The sequence below is a fragment of the Dioscorea cayenensis genome, chromosome 2 (assembly GCF_009730915.1).
Source record: "Dioscorea cayenensis subsp. rotundata cultivar TDr96_F1 chromosome 2, TDr96_F1_v2_PseudoChromosome.rev07_lg8_w22 25.fasta, whole genome shotgun sequence".
Lineage (NCBI taxonomy): Eukaryota > Viridiplantae > Streptophyta > Magnoliopsida > Dioscoreales > Dioscoreaceae > Dioscorea > Dioscorea cayenensis.
The window spans coordinates 18,712,369-18,726,124 of NC_052472.1; the positions used below are offsets into that span (position 1 = coordinate 18,712,369).

General features: G+C 34.2%; 2 protein-coding genes across 3 annotated transcripts; both read right to left on the minus strand.

Annotated features, from left to right (window-relative positions):
• Positions 1-8,032: 8,032 nt before the first annotated feature.
• Positions 8,033-9,353, minus strand: LOC120273835 (receptor-like protein EIX1). Its single transcript, XM_039280559.1, has 2 exons — positions 9,176-9,353; positions 8,033-9,132 (listed from the first exon to the last, which is right to left on the minus strand). Exons 1-2 carry the CDS (start codon positions 9,351-9,353, stop codon positions 8,033-8,035), a joined length of 1,278 nt encoding a protein of 425 aa, XP_039136493.1.
• LOC120270947 (LRR receptor-like serine/threonine-protein kinase) lies at positions 9,348-11,260 on the minus strand. 2 transcript variants are annotated; one of them, XM_039278044.1, is made up of 2 exons: positions 9,659-11,260; positions 9,348-9,469 (listed from the first exon to the last, which is right to left on the minus strand). In XM_039278044.1, the coding sequence occupies exons 1-2, from the start codon at positions 11,253-11,255 to the stop codon at positions 9,441-9,443; spliced, it is 1,626 nt and encodes a 541-aa protein (XP_039133978.1). In that variant the 5' UTR covers positions 11,256-11,260; the 3' UTR covers positions 9,348-9,440. The 2 variants fall into 2 exon arrangements, with proteins under 2 accessions (XP_039133978.1, XP_039133971.1); XM_039278037.1 differs by lacking the exon at positions 9,348-9,469 and adding an exon at positions 9,512-9,574.
• Between the last annotated feature and the right edge of the window lie 2,496 nt (positions 11,261-13,756).

Sequence of the window (13,756 nt, forward strand, 5' to 3'; positions counted from 1 at the left end):
TAAATGATATTGAAGAAGGCAAACATGCATGATAAATCTTATGTGCAACTCACAATTGAGATTAAATCTATCCCTAAAGTAATTCCCAAAGTTCCACAAGTGGTGAACATTCTTTATGAACCCATTAGGAGCCCAGGAACAAGCTTCTAACTATACAGAACAAAGAGATCTTGTAAGCAATTTAAAAGTTGTTCCAAATGATCATTTTCCTCACAATCGTTTAAAGCAACATAGTTAATGTAGTCTATGGAGGATTAAACTAAAAAGCTGAGCCACTATGTCTGAGACAAAAAAATGCTTAATATAATGAACTTGAGCATATAAACATTCTTAGCCTTCTTGAGATCAGATTAAATAAAACCTTTAAACCAAAATTCATACATTGCACTTGACTCCCCCGATCCTTCTAAAGAAAAGGGACCACTGCTTATTAAGGAATTTCCTCCCCATTATGAGTGGAAACTCCAAGATGGGGAATCGGTCTTAAAGCTAGCCAAGTCCTTGCCAAATCCACTTTCTCACTCAAGGGGTCATGAAGTTGAAGCTGCCACCCTAGGTTCATTTCAAAATTCATCATGATGGTTCAGTAAGATTCGGAGATCGAGTTTGCATTCCAAATAATTTAGAGTGGAAGAAAGAAATTATGGAGGAAGCTTACTACACTAGATTTAGTTCAACCCAGTAGTAGTAAGATGTATAAAGATTTGATGAGTACCTTCTGGTGGAATAACATGAAAGTGGGAGATTGCTTAGTTTGTGGCATACTGTTTAATTTGTCAATAGGTTAAGATAGAGCACCAGAGGTCAGCAGGACTCCTCCAACTACTTCCAATTCCTAAGTGGAAGTGGGAGAACATCACTATGGGTTTTGTGTTTGGATTTCCTAGAACCAACAAGGGTTTTGACAATGTGTGGGTAGTGGTTGACAGATTAACCAAGTCTGCATATTTCTTGGCTATGAAGACTGGGATACCCTTGGAGAAGCTAGCAGAGTTGTATATCAACCAAATCTTGAGGCTTCATGGTGTACCAGAGATGATATGTATCAGATAGGGATTCTAGGTTTGTGGCATATTTCTCGAGGAGTTTACACAATACTTTAGGAACCAAATTTGACATTCAGCATAACCTTTCACCCACAAACAGATGGGCAATCTGAGAGGAAGATTTAGATATTGGAGGATATGCTTTAGGCTTTGCATGCTTGATTTTGGGAGTTCTTGGGATCGATCATTTGCCTTTGATTGAGTTTGCTTATAACAATAGCTATTAGGTAAGTTTCAGATGGTTCCTTATGAGGCATTATATGAGTAGGAGATGCAGATCACCTATTTGCTGGGATGACGTGGGAAGAAAGAAGATTGTTAGGAACAGAGATGGTACAGATGATAGTAGAGAAAGTTCAATTGATCATAGATCGTTTCTGAGCAGCTCAGAGCAAACAGAAAGAGCTATGTAGATAATAGGAGAAAAAGTTTTAGAATTTGAAGTGGAAGATCATGTATTCTCGAGGATTGCTTTAACCAAAGGGAGTAATTCGATTCGGAGTAAGAGGGAAGCTTAGTCCTAGATTTATTGGTCATTTTGAGATTTTAGAGCACATTGGTGAAATGGCATACCAACTTGCACTACTGCTAGCTCCTTTCATCGTGTGCATAATGTATTCCATGTTTTTCTATGTTGAAGAAGTACATTGCAAATCCTGATCATGTGATATAGTTTGCAGACTTTGAACTTAACAATGATACGATATATGAGGAGCAACCTATAAAGATCATGGATTTCAAGGAGCAAGTACTTAGAAGGCCGATCATTCCTTATGTAAAAGTTCAATGGAGTAATCGCTCAGAGAGAGAGAGGCCACCTAGGAATTGGAATTAGATGTGCGGGAGAAATACCTATACCTTTTCTATGATCAGGTGAGAGTTTAGAGGACTAAACTCTTCTGTAAAGGTGGGCGAGTTTGTGAAACATACCCAGTTAATCATAGCCGTCAGTTTTTTTTTTTGTCTGAAAAATTTTAAAACGTTTGGGTTATTGATTACCTCCATATCTTATCCTCAATAACTCTCAAATCATGGTGAGAAAGACCCCGGAACCCACAAGTAGTGATCACCCCACCCATTATTTTTTAATTAGAATCCGAGACCTAGCCTTACCTTTCTCTTCCTGGTTACTCGTGGTGCTGGCGGCGAGGAGGAGGAAGGATCTCACCATCAAGTTTTTTTACTACTACTTTTGAGGTGAGCATTCTCTACATCGGATCTATGTCTAAGCGGTAGAATTCTTTTTATCTTCTGAAATCTTGATATGGTATTGATGATGTTAATGATTGATAGGTTAACTTGTTTTTGTGTAGAGGTGTAGATATTGCCAAGTTACGGGTTAGATTTAATGCCTATGCTCATTGTTGCGGTTGATAAGGGATGATATGATGGATTCCGTTTAGATGCTTGATTAAATATATGTTCTAATGACATTAATAATCCTGCATTTTTATGATAATAGTTGACATATAAAGTAGTGACGTAAAAATTTGGATAGATTGGATGTTTAGAACAATTACTGAATTTCTCTCTAGTTTGTAACTTTGTGCTAATTTTTTCTTGTGAATTAAATGTGAAATTTTTATACTATTTATTTAAGAATATTCAATGGATTGCTTTCAATGCATAAGTGGCTAGCTTTGAAGTTCTGTGTAATATATATATATATATATATGAGGATGAATCATCTGAGTACGTTCATAGTTTTAAACCTGCGAACATTGCTATCAACCATTGGATTTCAATCAAATAGTCTTGCATTGTTCAGTAAATAGTATTATTGTGCTTATAATAGTAGTATGGTGAAAAGTAGGATGCACAGTATTTTGATCTAAATCGGTCAATCAATTTGTACACAATAATTGAAAAAATCTGAACCATCCAACTTTATTTCTACTACAACTACAACAACTATTTTAAAAACAAAACCTAAACTAAAGAATCCAACTAATCCCTAATTATGTCTTACTATAACACCCTAATTAACATTGTGCTCAACTGCACGCTCTAAGAACGTCCGCAGTTGATGTTTTCTCTATATATATACCTAATGTAGGGAGTGGAATTAAAGTTTAGTTCTACTATCCATTATTAACATATATATATATATATATGGGGATGAATCATCTGAGTACGTTCATAGATTTTAAATCTACGAACGGTTCTATCAACCATTAGATTTCAATCCAACGATCCTATACTACTCAGTAAATAATATTACTATGCTTATAAATAGTAGCACAGTGAAAAGTGGGATGCACAATATTTTGATCTAAACCGTTCAATCAATTTGTACACACTATAATTGAAGAAATCTGAACCATCCAACCCTTATTTCTACTACAACTACAACAACCATTTTAAAAACAAAACCTATACTAAAGATGTCTCACTGTAGCACCCTAATTAACATCGTGTAGCTCATTTGCCGCACATTCATATCTATATGCATATATATATATATATTTTCTATATATATATATATATATTTGATGGTTTATTTTAGAATACTTGTTAGGTTGGGAATTTAATTAATTGTGCACCCCTGTGTATGCTACATAGTTAGTGTTTTAGAGTCTTGATGATTGTTAACCCATGGTTAATATTTGTAATTAAGCTTTTAGCAATCTAAGTCAAAGTGTAATGTTCATTTTTTAGGGTCTTTGCTCGAATCCTAATTTTAGTGTTGGAGTGGTTCCATAGCTTGGGGACTTTTCCAGGTAAGTAAATCACATATAAACCTATATATATATATATATAAGTTTTGGTTACTGACAATGATTTATGTAATTATTTAATTATTTTGTATGTTATTGTTGAAATACCATTCATGATGTAATATTTAAATGCTTTTGGCTTTTAAATATTGTACATATCATTTAATTTTAGAACTTATAGATATTTATTTATTTATTTATTTATGTGATTTTGATGCTTTGCTTAAATACGGATTATAAGTTTAGCTTATTATATACTATTTTGTTTTTACTTGTGAAAGTACTAAATTGTTTGGGAATTATTATTCAAAGTCATAATTATAAACTCAGTTATTTGATTACTTGTATATTTAATCATTTATCTGATTAGTTATTTGGGTTATTAGCTATGCTTATTTAATTAATTATTCATTTACTTTATTTTGCTGGTTAATGTATAGAAATATTTCTATTTAATTATTGGTTTGTTAAATGTATTATTGTTTGGAATAATTTAATTATTTTCATTTAAAAAACGGAATCACCGAATTTCAGTATCTCTATGTTGACAATAATTTTGGAATTGACACATTTTGATATAGTAACTTGTAGTTCCTAACTTTGCTAATAACCCTGTCACTGGGGGTTAAACACTGACTATGTCGACACTGAACCTCTGACTACTGATATGAAACTATAGTTTCACACCATTCCGTCGGTGAAGAATAATGGCATTTGATAATCTGGCTCGAGTCACCGAGGATAAATAAATGAACTTTGAAAATCCGACTTGAGTCACCGAGGTTGAAAATATATGAATTCTGTTGTTTTGTTTTGACATTAATTATTTAGGGGACATATATATATACTAGTTCAATTGAAAAATTATGTTTGTTTGAAATACTCTGAATTCTGGGTTTTATTTTTGATATTTATTGTATAACGTCACACTTAAGTATGTTTTTGAAATTATTGAGTTTTTGTGATCCCTATATTTTTTGTTTGGGTAAACCACACAAATAGTCACTAAACTATAGGGTATTCCTATTTTGGTCATTGAACTTTAAAAAATTCTATTTAGATCACTAAACTTTAGTTTTGCTACAAATCAAGTCACTAGGGAGAACGCCGTTAACGCCGTCTTGACGTGGCAAGCCATGGCACATAGTTTTTGTCATGCCACTAAAGTTTAGTGACCTAAATAAAATTTTTTAAAGTTCAGTATCCAAAATAGGAATAACTCTATAGTTTAGTGACTATTTGAGTCGTTGGATCAAGAGTAGTTGGACCAATTTTTAGTAGAATACCTTGTTTTTTCTTTGTTGTAAATTAAGATAAATGTTTTCATTTTGCTCATGTTATAAACACAATGCTTTTATGCTATGATGGTTCATGTTATTTTGAATTGTTGTATAGAGTTCTTCTCAAACTACAAACACACAACAAAGTTTTGCATCTGGAGCTGGTTTTAAAAATGCATGTAGGCAACAACAAGGGAGACAAGTGCCTTCTAGGTATATAGAGGGACTTGCCACAAGTTGGAAGTATGGCCCAAAGAAAAATGAAAGTGTCTCAATCTGATAGAAATGCAAAGAAACAACTCTCGAAGGGTGCACATTAACAGAAGGAGTGTTATTGGGGAGGTTGCACATGTTGTGGAAGTCTTTAGTAGGCTTAGTTTTTGGAATTAGACTTGTCAAGGGTTTTTTTTCTTTTTTGTTTGGCTTTAACAGATCATTACATATGAACTTGGGTTTTTGTCAAGTTGTTGGATGCTAGGCATTTCTGCCAATTTTGTTCATCAACTTGGGATTTGAATATAATTTTGTTTAATTATCAATACAAGTAACTATTTCACCAAAACTCTTTGTATGATTGTTTTTTGTGAATGTCATTTTGAACATTCAATAGTTGATTTATTAAATGCATATATTGTTCAACACATTTACAAATACATCTTTACAAAGAAAATTGAATCTACAGTTATAACAAAAACCTGAAAAAAATCAAAGATAAACCACAAAAAGTCATTAAACTATAGAGTTATTCCTATTTTGGTCACTGAATTTTAAAAAATTCTATTTAGGTTACTGAACCTTAGTGACGTGGTAAAAAGCATGTGACATCGCTTGCCACGTCAGGACACCGTTAACGGCGTTCTCCCTAGTGACTTGATTGGAAGCAAAACTAAAGTTTAGTGACCTAAATAGAATTTTTTAAAGTTCAGCGACCAAAACATGAATACCCCTATGGTTTAGTGACTACTTGTGTGGTTTACCCTTTTTGTGTTTAGTGGTTGTTTATTGGGCTATCAAGCTCATAAATAGTTGTTTTATCATTTTCAGATTAGGAGCATAGATAGCTTAGTAGGGACCATTGAGCGAACACTAGTTGATTATCATGTAAATAATTCTTTTGTTGTGAACCTGAAACTTGTTATTTGTTTAAAGCTTTGAATCTTGCACTTTTAGTTTCCTTGGATCATAGTTGTGAACCTGGTTATTGTATCCCTTGAATTCTTGTGCTTTTGTGAAGTTGGTACTTTGTTATACTTTATGTTTGTGAGACAAATACTGAGGCTTTGTGTGCCCACTTGGTCTCGGCCTTGTTGGTATGTGGTCGTTTGTTGACGTATCGAGTCCGGTGAACTGGATTCGGGGCGTGACAAGATTTCTTTTCTGTATTTTTTGTTTTCTTTGTTATGTTTTTTATTGTTATCAGTTTATGTTTTTGGGTTCTCTTCCTTTTTAATATAATGTGGTTTATCCATTTTTTGAAAAAAAAAAATTTGGCTGCGTGTCTATGAAAGGATTTTAAAAATGAAAAGACACTAATGTAATAAACACTTGTAATACAACTAATGAGAACTTGTCATTAATTTGTGATTTCATTAATTAATGAATGATTGTTTTATCTTATTTGAAAAGATGTCTCATTAATGAAATAGTGTCTCATTAGTAAAATGGTGTGTCTATTTAAAAAAGTGGTGTATCTCATTAATAAAATAATGTGTCTTTTATTGAAGTGGTGTAATGAAGTGATGTGTCTTTTTAAATGACACTCATTAATGAAGTGATATGTCTTTTTAAATGACACTCATTATTGAAGTGGTGTGTCTCTTTACTAAACACCACTTCATTCTTATAAAAATAATCTCCTACCATTATTCAAGTAAAATTTGAATGACAAACAAACTCCTCACAAGTCCATTTGTTTTGTTCTTTGAGTACACAAAAAATAGAAGCAAACTTTCATTTTGTAAAAGACATTGTTGTCTTTGCTTGAGTTTGGAAGTGCAAACCATACTCAAGGGTCTTCATTGTATCCTAAAAGAAATTCGTCATTCAATCCATTTTGCATCAAAGGTTTGAAATTAGGTGGAGGCAAATTAAACCTAAAGAAAAGTGTTTCCCACGCTTTGAAGACTTGTGCACTACTTTTTATCTAATCTCTTCCTCTTTATTCCTCAAAGAACCATCCCCACCAACAGTGTCTTCTCAGTTTTTAGTAAAGGATAGGTAATTCTAAAATAGATTTGGTGCAATATCTCGTCTTCGTTGTCTTTATCAATTCCTGTAATCATCCATGTCTTCCATGTCTTTCATTACTTTGTAAGTAATGAAGAAATTAGTAATTTCTCTTTATCTTAAAATTAGGACCGGTCGTTAAGTTAGACAATAACTTTCAGGTTATTCCTAACCATTTGACAGGAAAACATAAATAATCAAACATAAGAGTTGCTAAATAAATGTTTCCATGTATGTGAATGAAGCACTAAAATAATTTTCTTTTCATTCTTCTGTTCTATGTTTCCACTCCATTTTCATTACGAAGATGTATCACGTCAGGATCTGTTAATTTTCTTTTCATTTCCGTGTTTCTATAATCCAAAAAATAAGTAAACCATGATAATCTCATGCTTATGAAAAGCTATGAATGGATCATTTTCAAGTGAATTTCATAAACAAATTGACACACACACACATATGTATAGTTTGATATTTACTTTAACATAAGGAATAGCCTCGTCCCAAGAGCACCACAAACCGCAGCAATTTAGACTTGAAGAGTTGAGAAAAAAAACTTCTTACATTACGACAATAAAACAGTAAAATTTCAGGTCTGAGTTGAAAGTTTTGATTTTAGTCTTCTTGAGTATAAGACCGTCTTCACATTAAATCCAATCATATGTTGCATCAATTGATCGGAAATACGCGATTCTTATGGTTTGCTTGATCATGATGGTGCCGATGAACATCCAGAAGCCAATAATGAATCCTAGTGCAGCACTTACATAAAGCCATAACATCTCTGACTGATCTTTGTTTCCTTCTTCCTCACTTGCACTTGGAGAATGTGTTTCATTAAAACAATTCTGAAGAGGTGGTCCACAGAGATTATTGTTCCAATTATAGGCTGATGGATCGAAAGTCTGAAGTTGCCCTGCCTGATGGAATTTTGCCGGACAAACTGTTGTGGGACAAGTTTAAATGACCCATAAAGTTCAAAGTAGATATGCTTGATGGAATGAGAGCCGGATAAATTGTTCTTTGATAGATCAAGTGATTCCAGCTGTTTCATGTCACTGATATTATCTGGTATCTTTCCACTGAAAAGGTTACCAGAAAGATTCAAGAAGTGCAGCCCATGTAGTTTAGTTAGTTCTTCAGGCAACTCACAGGAAAGCTTATTGTTTGATAAGTCCATGCTTGTGACTAATGATAGAATTTTTTGGTATTCAATTTGCAAACCCTTTGCTGTTATCAGGAGAGATTCTGAGTAGCCAAATATATTTGGAGAATTACTATTGCCCCAGTAAGAATAAGCAAAATATACGTCACTGACAATGGGAAGCAAAGACCACCATTGATTGTGGTTTGTGGATGCCATGGCTTTGAAATCTCCAAAAAAATGAGGAATGCAACCTGATAGGTTGTTGTGTGCAAGGTCCAGGATTTGAAGAGAGGAGAGTTTTGATAATTGTTCTGGGATGACACCTTCCAATAAATTTGATCTCAAGCGAAGAACCGCTAAAGATGAAAGGTTTTCCCCTAACCATGTCGGTATGTTACCTGAGAGTTTGTTTTCACCAATGTCGAGAGTGACCAACTTGTTGGCCATTTTTAAGGACAAGGGCAGATCACCATAGAAGCCATTATTTCTCAAATGTAAGGATCTGAGATTGGTTAAGGACATAAGGCCATCAGGAATTTTACCAGTAAAATTGTTGTTAGAGAAATCAACAACTTCCAAAAATGATGTTGAATTCCAGCAGTGGGGAATTCCTCCAGACATATCATTGTTAGATAAATCAAGCAATGCCAAGGAGGTAAGATTACAAAAGAAGGATGGAATGCTTCCATTGATATGATTATGAGATAAAGAGAAGACTTGAATGTAAGAAGCAGTATCCAAAATAAGTAGGAATAGGACCTGAGAATGAGTTGTTGGTGAGATCTAAAACAGTGAGTTGGGAAGGTTCAAACTCAGGAATCAGGCCTTCAAATCTGTTAAAACTCAAATCAACACTAGTGAACAGATAATTTTTCACAGTAGTTGGTAGACTCCCTTCCAAATTGTTGTTTGAAAGATCAAGAATATAACTTCTCATTGAAGTTAGATTCCAAAACCATGCAGGGATACTGCCTGAAATTCCAGAATTTTGGTAAGCGAAGTTCACCCAAATGTGTCTGAGTTCTTAGCCAAGTCGGAAAAGCAGGGCCAACTCTGCAAGAACACATGTTGATGGTACTGCAATCAAAATGAGGCTTCCAATTCACACTCACATTCAATTGCAACGAGTTATAAGAGAAGTCCACATACTCCAAGTTGCTAGATTAGCAAAATGAGATTCAGTCAAGACACCTGCCAAGGAATTCAAAGAGAGACGCAAAGCATTCAGTTTAGATAACTGACCTATGCTCGTCGAAATTGTGCCATTCAACTTGTTGTTTCCAAAACTTAGTGTGCTTAGACCATCCTTGCTTCCTGATTCAGAACCATTCTGCTTGTTCTCCCTGCATTTAGACAATCCATCAACGAGATCATTAATGTCCCCACTGATAGAATTGTTATCCAAATTTAAGGACTGTAACTTGCACAAGTTTCCCATGCCTTTTGGCAATGTTCCGGTAATGTTGTTCTGCGATAAATCGAGCTCCCTTAAGCTAGAGAGCTTTCCTGTGGATTCTGGTAATGGCCCGGTTATGCCATTACTCGGCATTTTCATCGTCTGCAACTGGCCAAGATTTCCGAGGCTCTCTGGTAACTTTCCACTTATTGCATTTTTTGACAAATCTAGAAACTGCAGGTGAACAAGATTCCCTATAGTTTCAGGCAATTTGCCGCTGAGTTTGTTACCATCAGCGTCAAAGTACTGCAAAAGTTTGAGATTTCCAAAGGCTTCAGGTATCTCTCCTTCAAGCATATTTAATGATAAATCCAAGAGCTGCAGGTTTGTCAGTTCCCAAATACCTTGAGAAATCCTTCCTTTCAATTGGTTTCCAGACAATACAAACTTCTCCAACTTGTGCAGCCTCCCTATGCTATCTGGCAGCTTTGTGATCATATTAGCAGACAAACCAAAGGATACTAACTCAGTAAGATTCCCCAAGGACTCTGGGATCACTCCAAAATGGTTAGTATCCAAGAGCAAGGTTCTCAACTTACTGAGGTTTCCGATGGAAACCGGTAAATTGCCATAAAGATCACAATAAGAAAGATCAAGATGGATCAAACCTCTGAGTTGGAACAACCAATCAGGCAGAGTGGTGTTAAGGCTATTGTCAGAGAGATCAAGCACACGAAGAGATGTGAAGTTGAGATGATGAAGCAGAGTAGCATCATGCATACCACCAGCTTGGAGATAAGCATTTGACAGTTTCAAGACAAGTACAGAAGGAAGCATATTGATATGATGAAGCCAATCAGAGACCATTGAGAGGTCCACATTAGTCAAGTCAAGGTGCTGCAATCTGGTCATTCCAGACAGCCAGTGAAGGTTATCAGTGGACAGAAATGAGTCTTCTGAGATGTAATAGTTAATGTCAAGGACATGCAAATTTGATAGGTTTCCAAGAGCCTCATGTGGAATGACACCACTAAATCCAGCACTGGAGAGGTTAAGGTATTCAAGGTTGGAAAGAGAGCCAATGAAGTCTGGAATGGGAGAGTTATTGAAGTTGTTGCTGCTCAAGTCTAAGTGTTTTAAGTGGTGAAGTTGAGAGAGAGAAGAGTCCAACTTACTTGGTGGCATGTCATAATAATAAAAGAAGTCATTAGGGTACTGTCGGAGATCAAGCTTGATGACATGGCTGGTTACATTGTTGCAGGCAACTCCTGGCCAGTTGCAGCAATCATGGCCAGTCCAAGCATAGAGCCAGCTTTGGTTGTTGCTCAGTTGAATGCCTGATTTGATGCTGAGAAGAGCTTGCCTTTCAGTGTCAATACAACTTTTTCCATTTATGGTAATAGCTAATGATATGAGAAGGGAAACAAGGAAAAGAGGCAACATGTCACTCACAGCCATGACAGAAAGAAGAAGAAGAAGAAGAAGAAGAAGAAGAAAAGAGCATCATTTTATATAAGCTGTAAAAGGAGAGTTTTTTTTATCAATTTTTTTTTTATCATTTTAAAGGAGCATCATTTTTTTTTATCAAATTTTTTAAAAAGTTTTTATCAATAGTATAATAATATATGTAAAGCAAGTGGTTATAAAAAACAAAAAAAGAAATGAGTTGGCAAGTCTTAGGTCAATGGTGTACTAATGCGTGAGTTGCTTTCTTTGACCCGTCAGTTCACCAGCCTAATCAAGCGCGTTGCCCAAAAATAGAAAGAAAGAAATAGGTGCTGAACGGCCGGTCTGACCAATTAAATCAGATGTTAATGGCTCTTTTGATGCAAAGTCTAATAATTATATCTTTTATTTGATTAAATAAAATTGATATGCATGTATTTTTATTCATGTTTTGAAAAATAATATTAAAAAATATATATATTTTTTAAATAGAAGCCCTTTTGGACAAGAAGATAATGTTGCAAAATCAAATCATGTCAATATATTGCACCAAAAAAAACCATTAATTAATAACATGAATAACTAGATCAATAATATATATATATATACTACACTAATGTTGTTTACTTTTGTTCATGAGACAAGACTGTAAAACAATATTGGAAGGCCATCTGGATATCCATTATCTAGAAAAATCAAATATTAAAGGTCCTGCATATAAACAATGCCATCTAGTCAGCATTAATCCACCCTATAAATTTTAGTATTACTAGACAATCATTAAAATAATACAGTCAATCTATCATATAAATATTTGTTAATGTAAATAATACTAAAATAACAACCAAAATTCTTTTACAACTGTCAACTTCGAGTTTCCATGTTTTGAAAATTATACATAATTGCATTGTTGCTAACACCATCAAATACATCTTTCTCAATAAATGTTATCAAACAATCACTTAACCACTGATTACTCATTTTATTTCTCAGATCACTTTTAATTAATTTCATTGCAGAAAAAGCACGCTCCACAGTTGTTGTAGCCACAGATAAAATTAATGCCAACTTCAATAACAAATACACCAAGGGATAAATATAATGTTTCTTGGTCTCCACTATCTTTTGTGAAAGCTCTCTAAGTCCATTTAAATCAACTAACCTTTCATCTTCATGTACATCCATAATATAGTTTCTAAGTTGATTTTGAGAGCTATAAGCTCAACATAAGAAAACTCACATGGATAAAATTCAGCATCTTTAGCAACTTTTCTTTATCAAATGCACTAAATGAGTTTCTTGGACTCAAGCAAGCCACACAAAGTAGCAGTTTAGTGTTTATTAAATAATTGTTGAGCTCTTGAAGTTGCATATCAATAACAACATAAAAATAGATCAACTTGATAATGGTGTAAGTTGCTAATTTGTAAGACTTTATGACGCCTTCCTGTAATATATGCATCTTCCATATCCGGCATTTGAATGTTGATCTTATTGCAAAATGAAGAAATATCATTCATCAAATCTCTCCATCCATCATCCTTCATTTGTTGTAATCTTTTCTTTGCAGTTTTAACAAGTAACATAGCATTTACAATGTCTTGGTCCTTTCTCTACAAAGCAAAATTCAGTTCATTTGTAATTCCCAAGATCACCACCATTAAATGTATGCAGAAAATAAAATCAAATGACTCTAGTAGTTCCAAGAGACAATGTGCTTCAGCTTTTTATCTTGATAAGTGCCATCCTTTTCAAAGTTTTCAAGTACATCTATAACTGAAAAAAACATAACCATTATATTAAAGAGTGAAGCATAATGAGAACCCCAACGAGTATCACCGGGCCGCTTAATACTCATTTCTTGGTTCAAGCCTCGACTAGTTTGCACTTCGCCATTAATCAATGATTCTATAATTTTATTTGCATGAGATGTTCTTTAAGCTTGTCTCAACGCTTGCAAGAAATACCAATCACATTTAACAATCGAGCAACTAAATCAAAGAAATTATTGATAATAAAATAATTCTTTGCAACAAACATAAGGGCTAACTGTAATTGATGGGCAAAATAATAAATGGGTTTGACTAATAAGTTGTTGGATTGAATCCACATTTCATAAAATAAATGGGGTCCAAGTTATATGTTAAAACATTCAGTCAAAGAATATTAACATGGGTGATGGGTCTATGCCATATATGATATATATATATATATATATAAGGTAATTTAAAAAAAAAAAAATGGGGTCCATGGAACCCCACTTCTCATAATGTAGATCCGCCCCTGGATTAACCAGTCATGAATATCCACCAGTGCTTTCCTCCACAGCATTAATATGGGACCAGACAACCCTTGTGTTTTCTGTGGTCTCCATAGGGAGACAATCGACCATTTGTTTTGGAATTGTAACAGGGTTCAACATTTTTGGTACATTCTTTGCAACAGAGAAAATATTTCTATTTCTTTATCTCTGCAGGGTTTTTTCTAACGGATCTTAG

Bases quoted from the DNA above. Each gene is read 5' to 3' on its own strand.
- LOC120273835 (XM_039280559.1), bottom strand. From the start codon at position 9,353: ATGAGAAGTTATATTCTTGATCTTTCAAACAACAATTTGGAAGGGAGT. The intron at 9,133-9,175 runs GTCCTATTCCTA...CTTACATTCAAG, and splicing joins CACCAACAACTCATTCTCAG to TCTTCTCTTTATCTCATAAT.
- LOC120270947 (XM_039278037.1), bottom strand. From the start codon at position 11,255: ATGTTGCCTCTTTTCCTTGTTTCCCTTCTCATATCATTAGCTATTACC. The intron at 9,575-9,658 runs GTCAGTTATCTA...TTGCTAATCTAG, and splicing joins CACAATTTCGACGAGCATAG to CAACTTGGAGTATGTGGACT.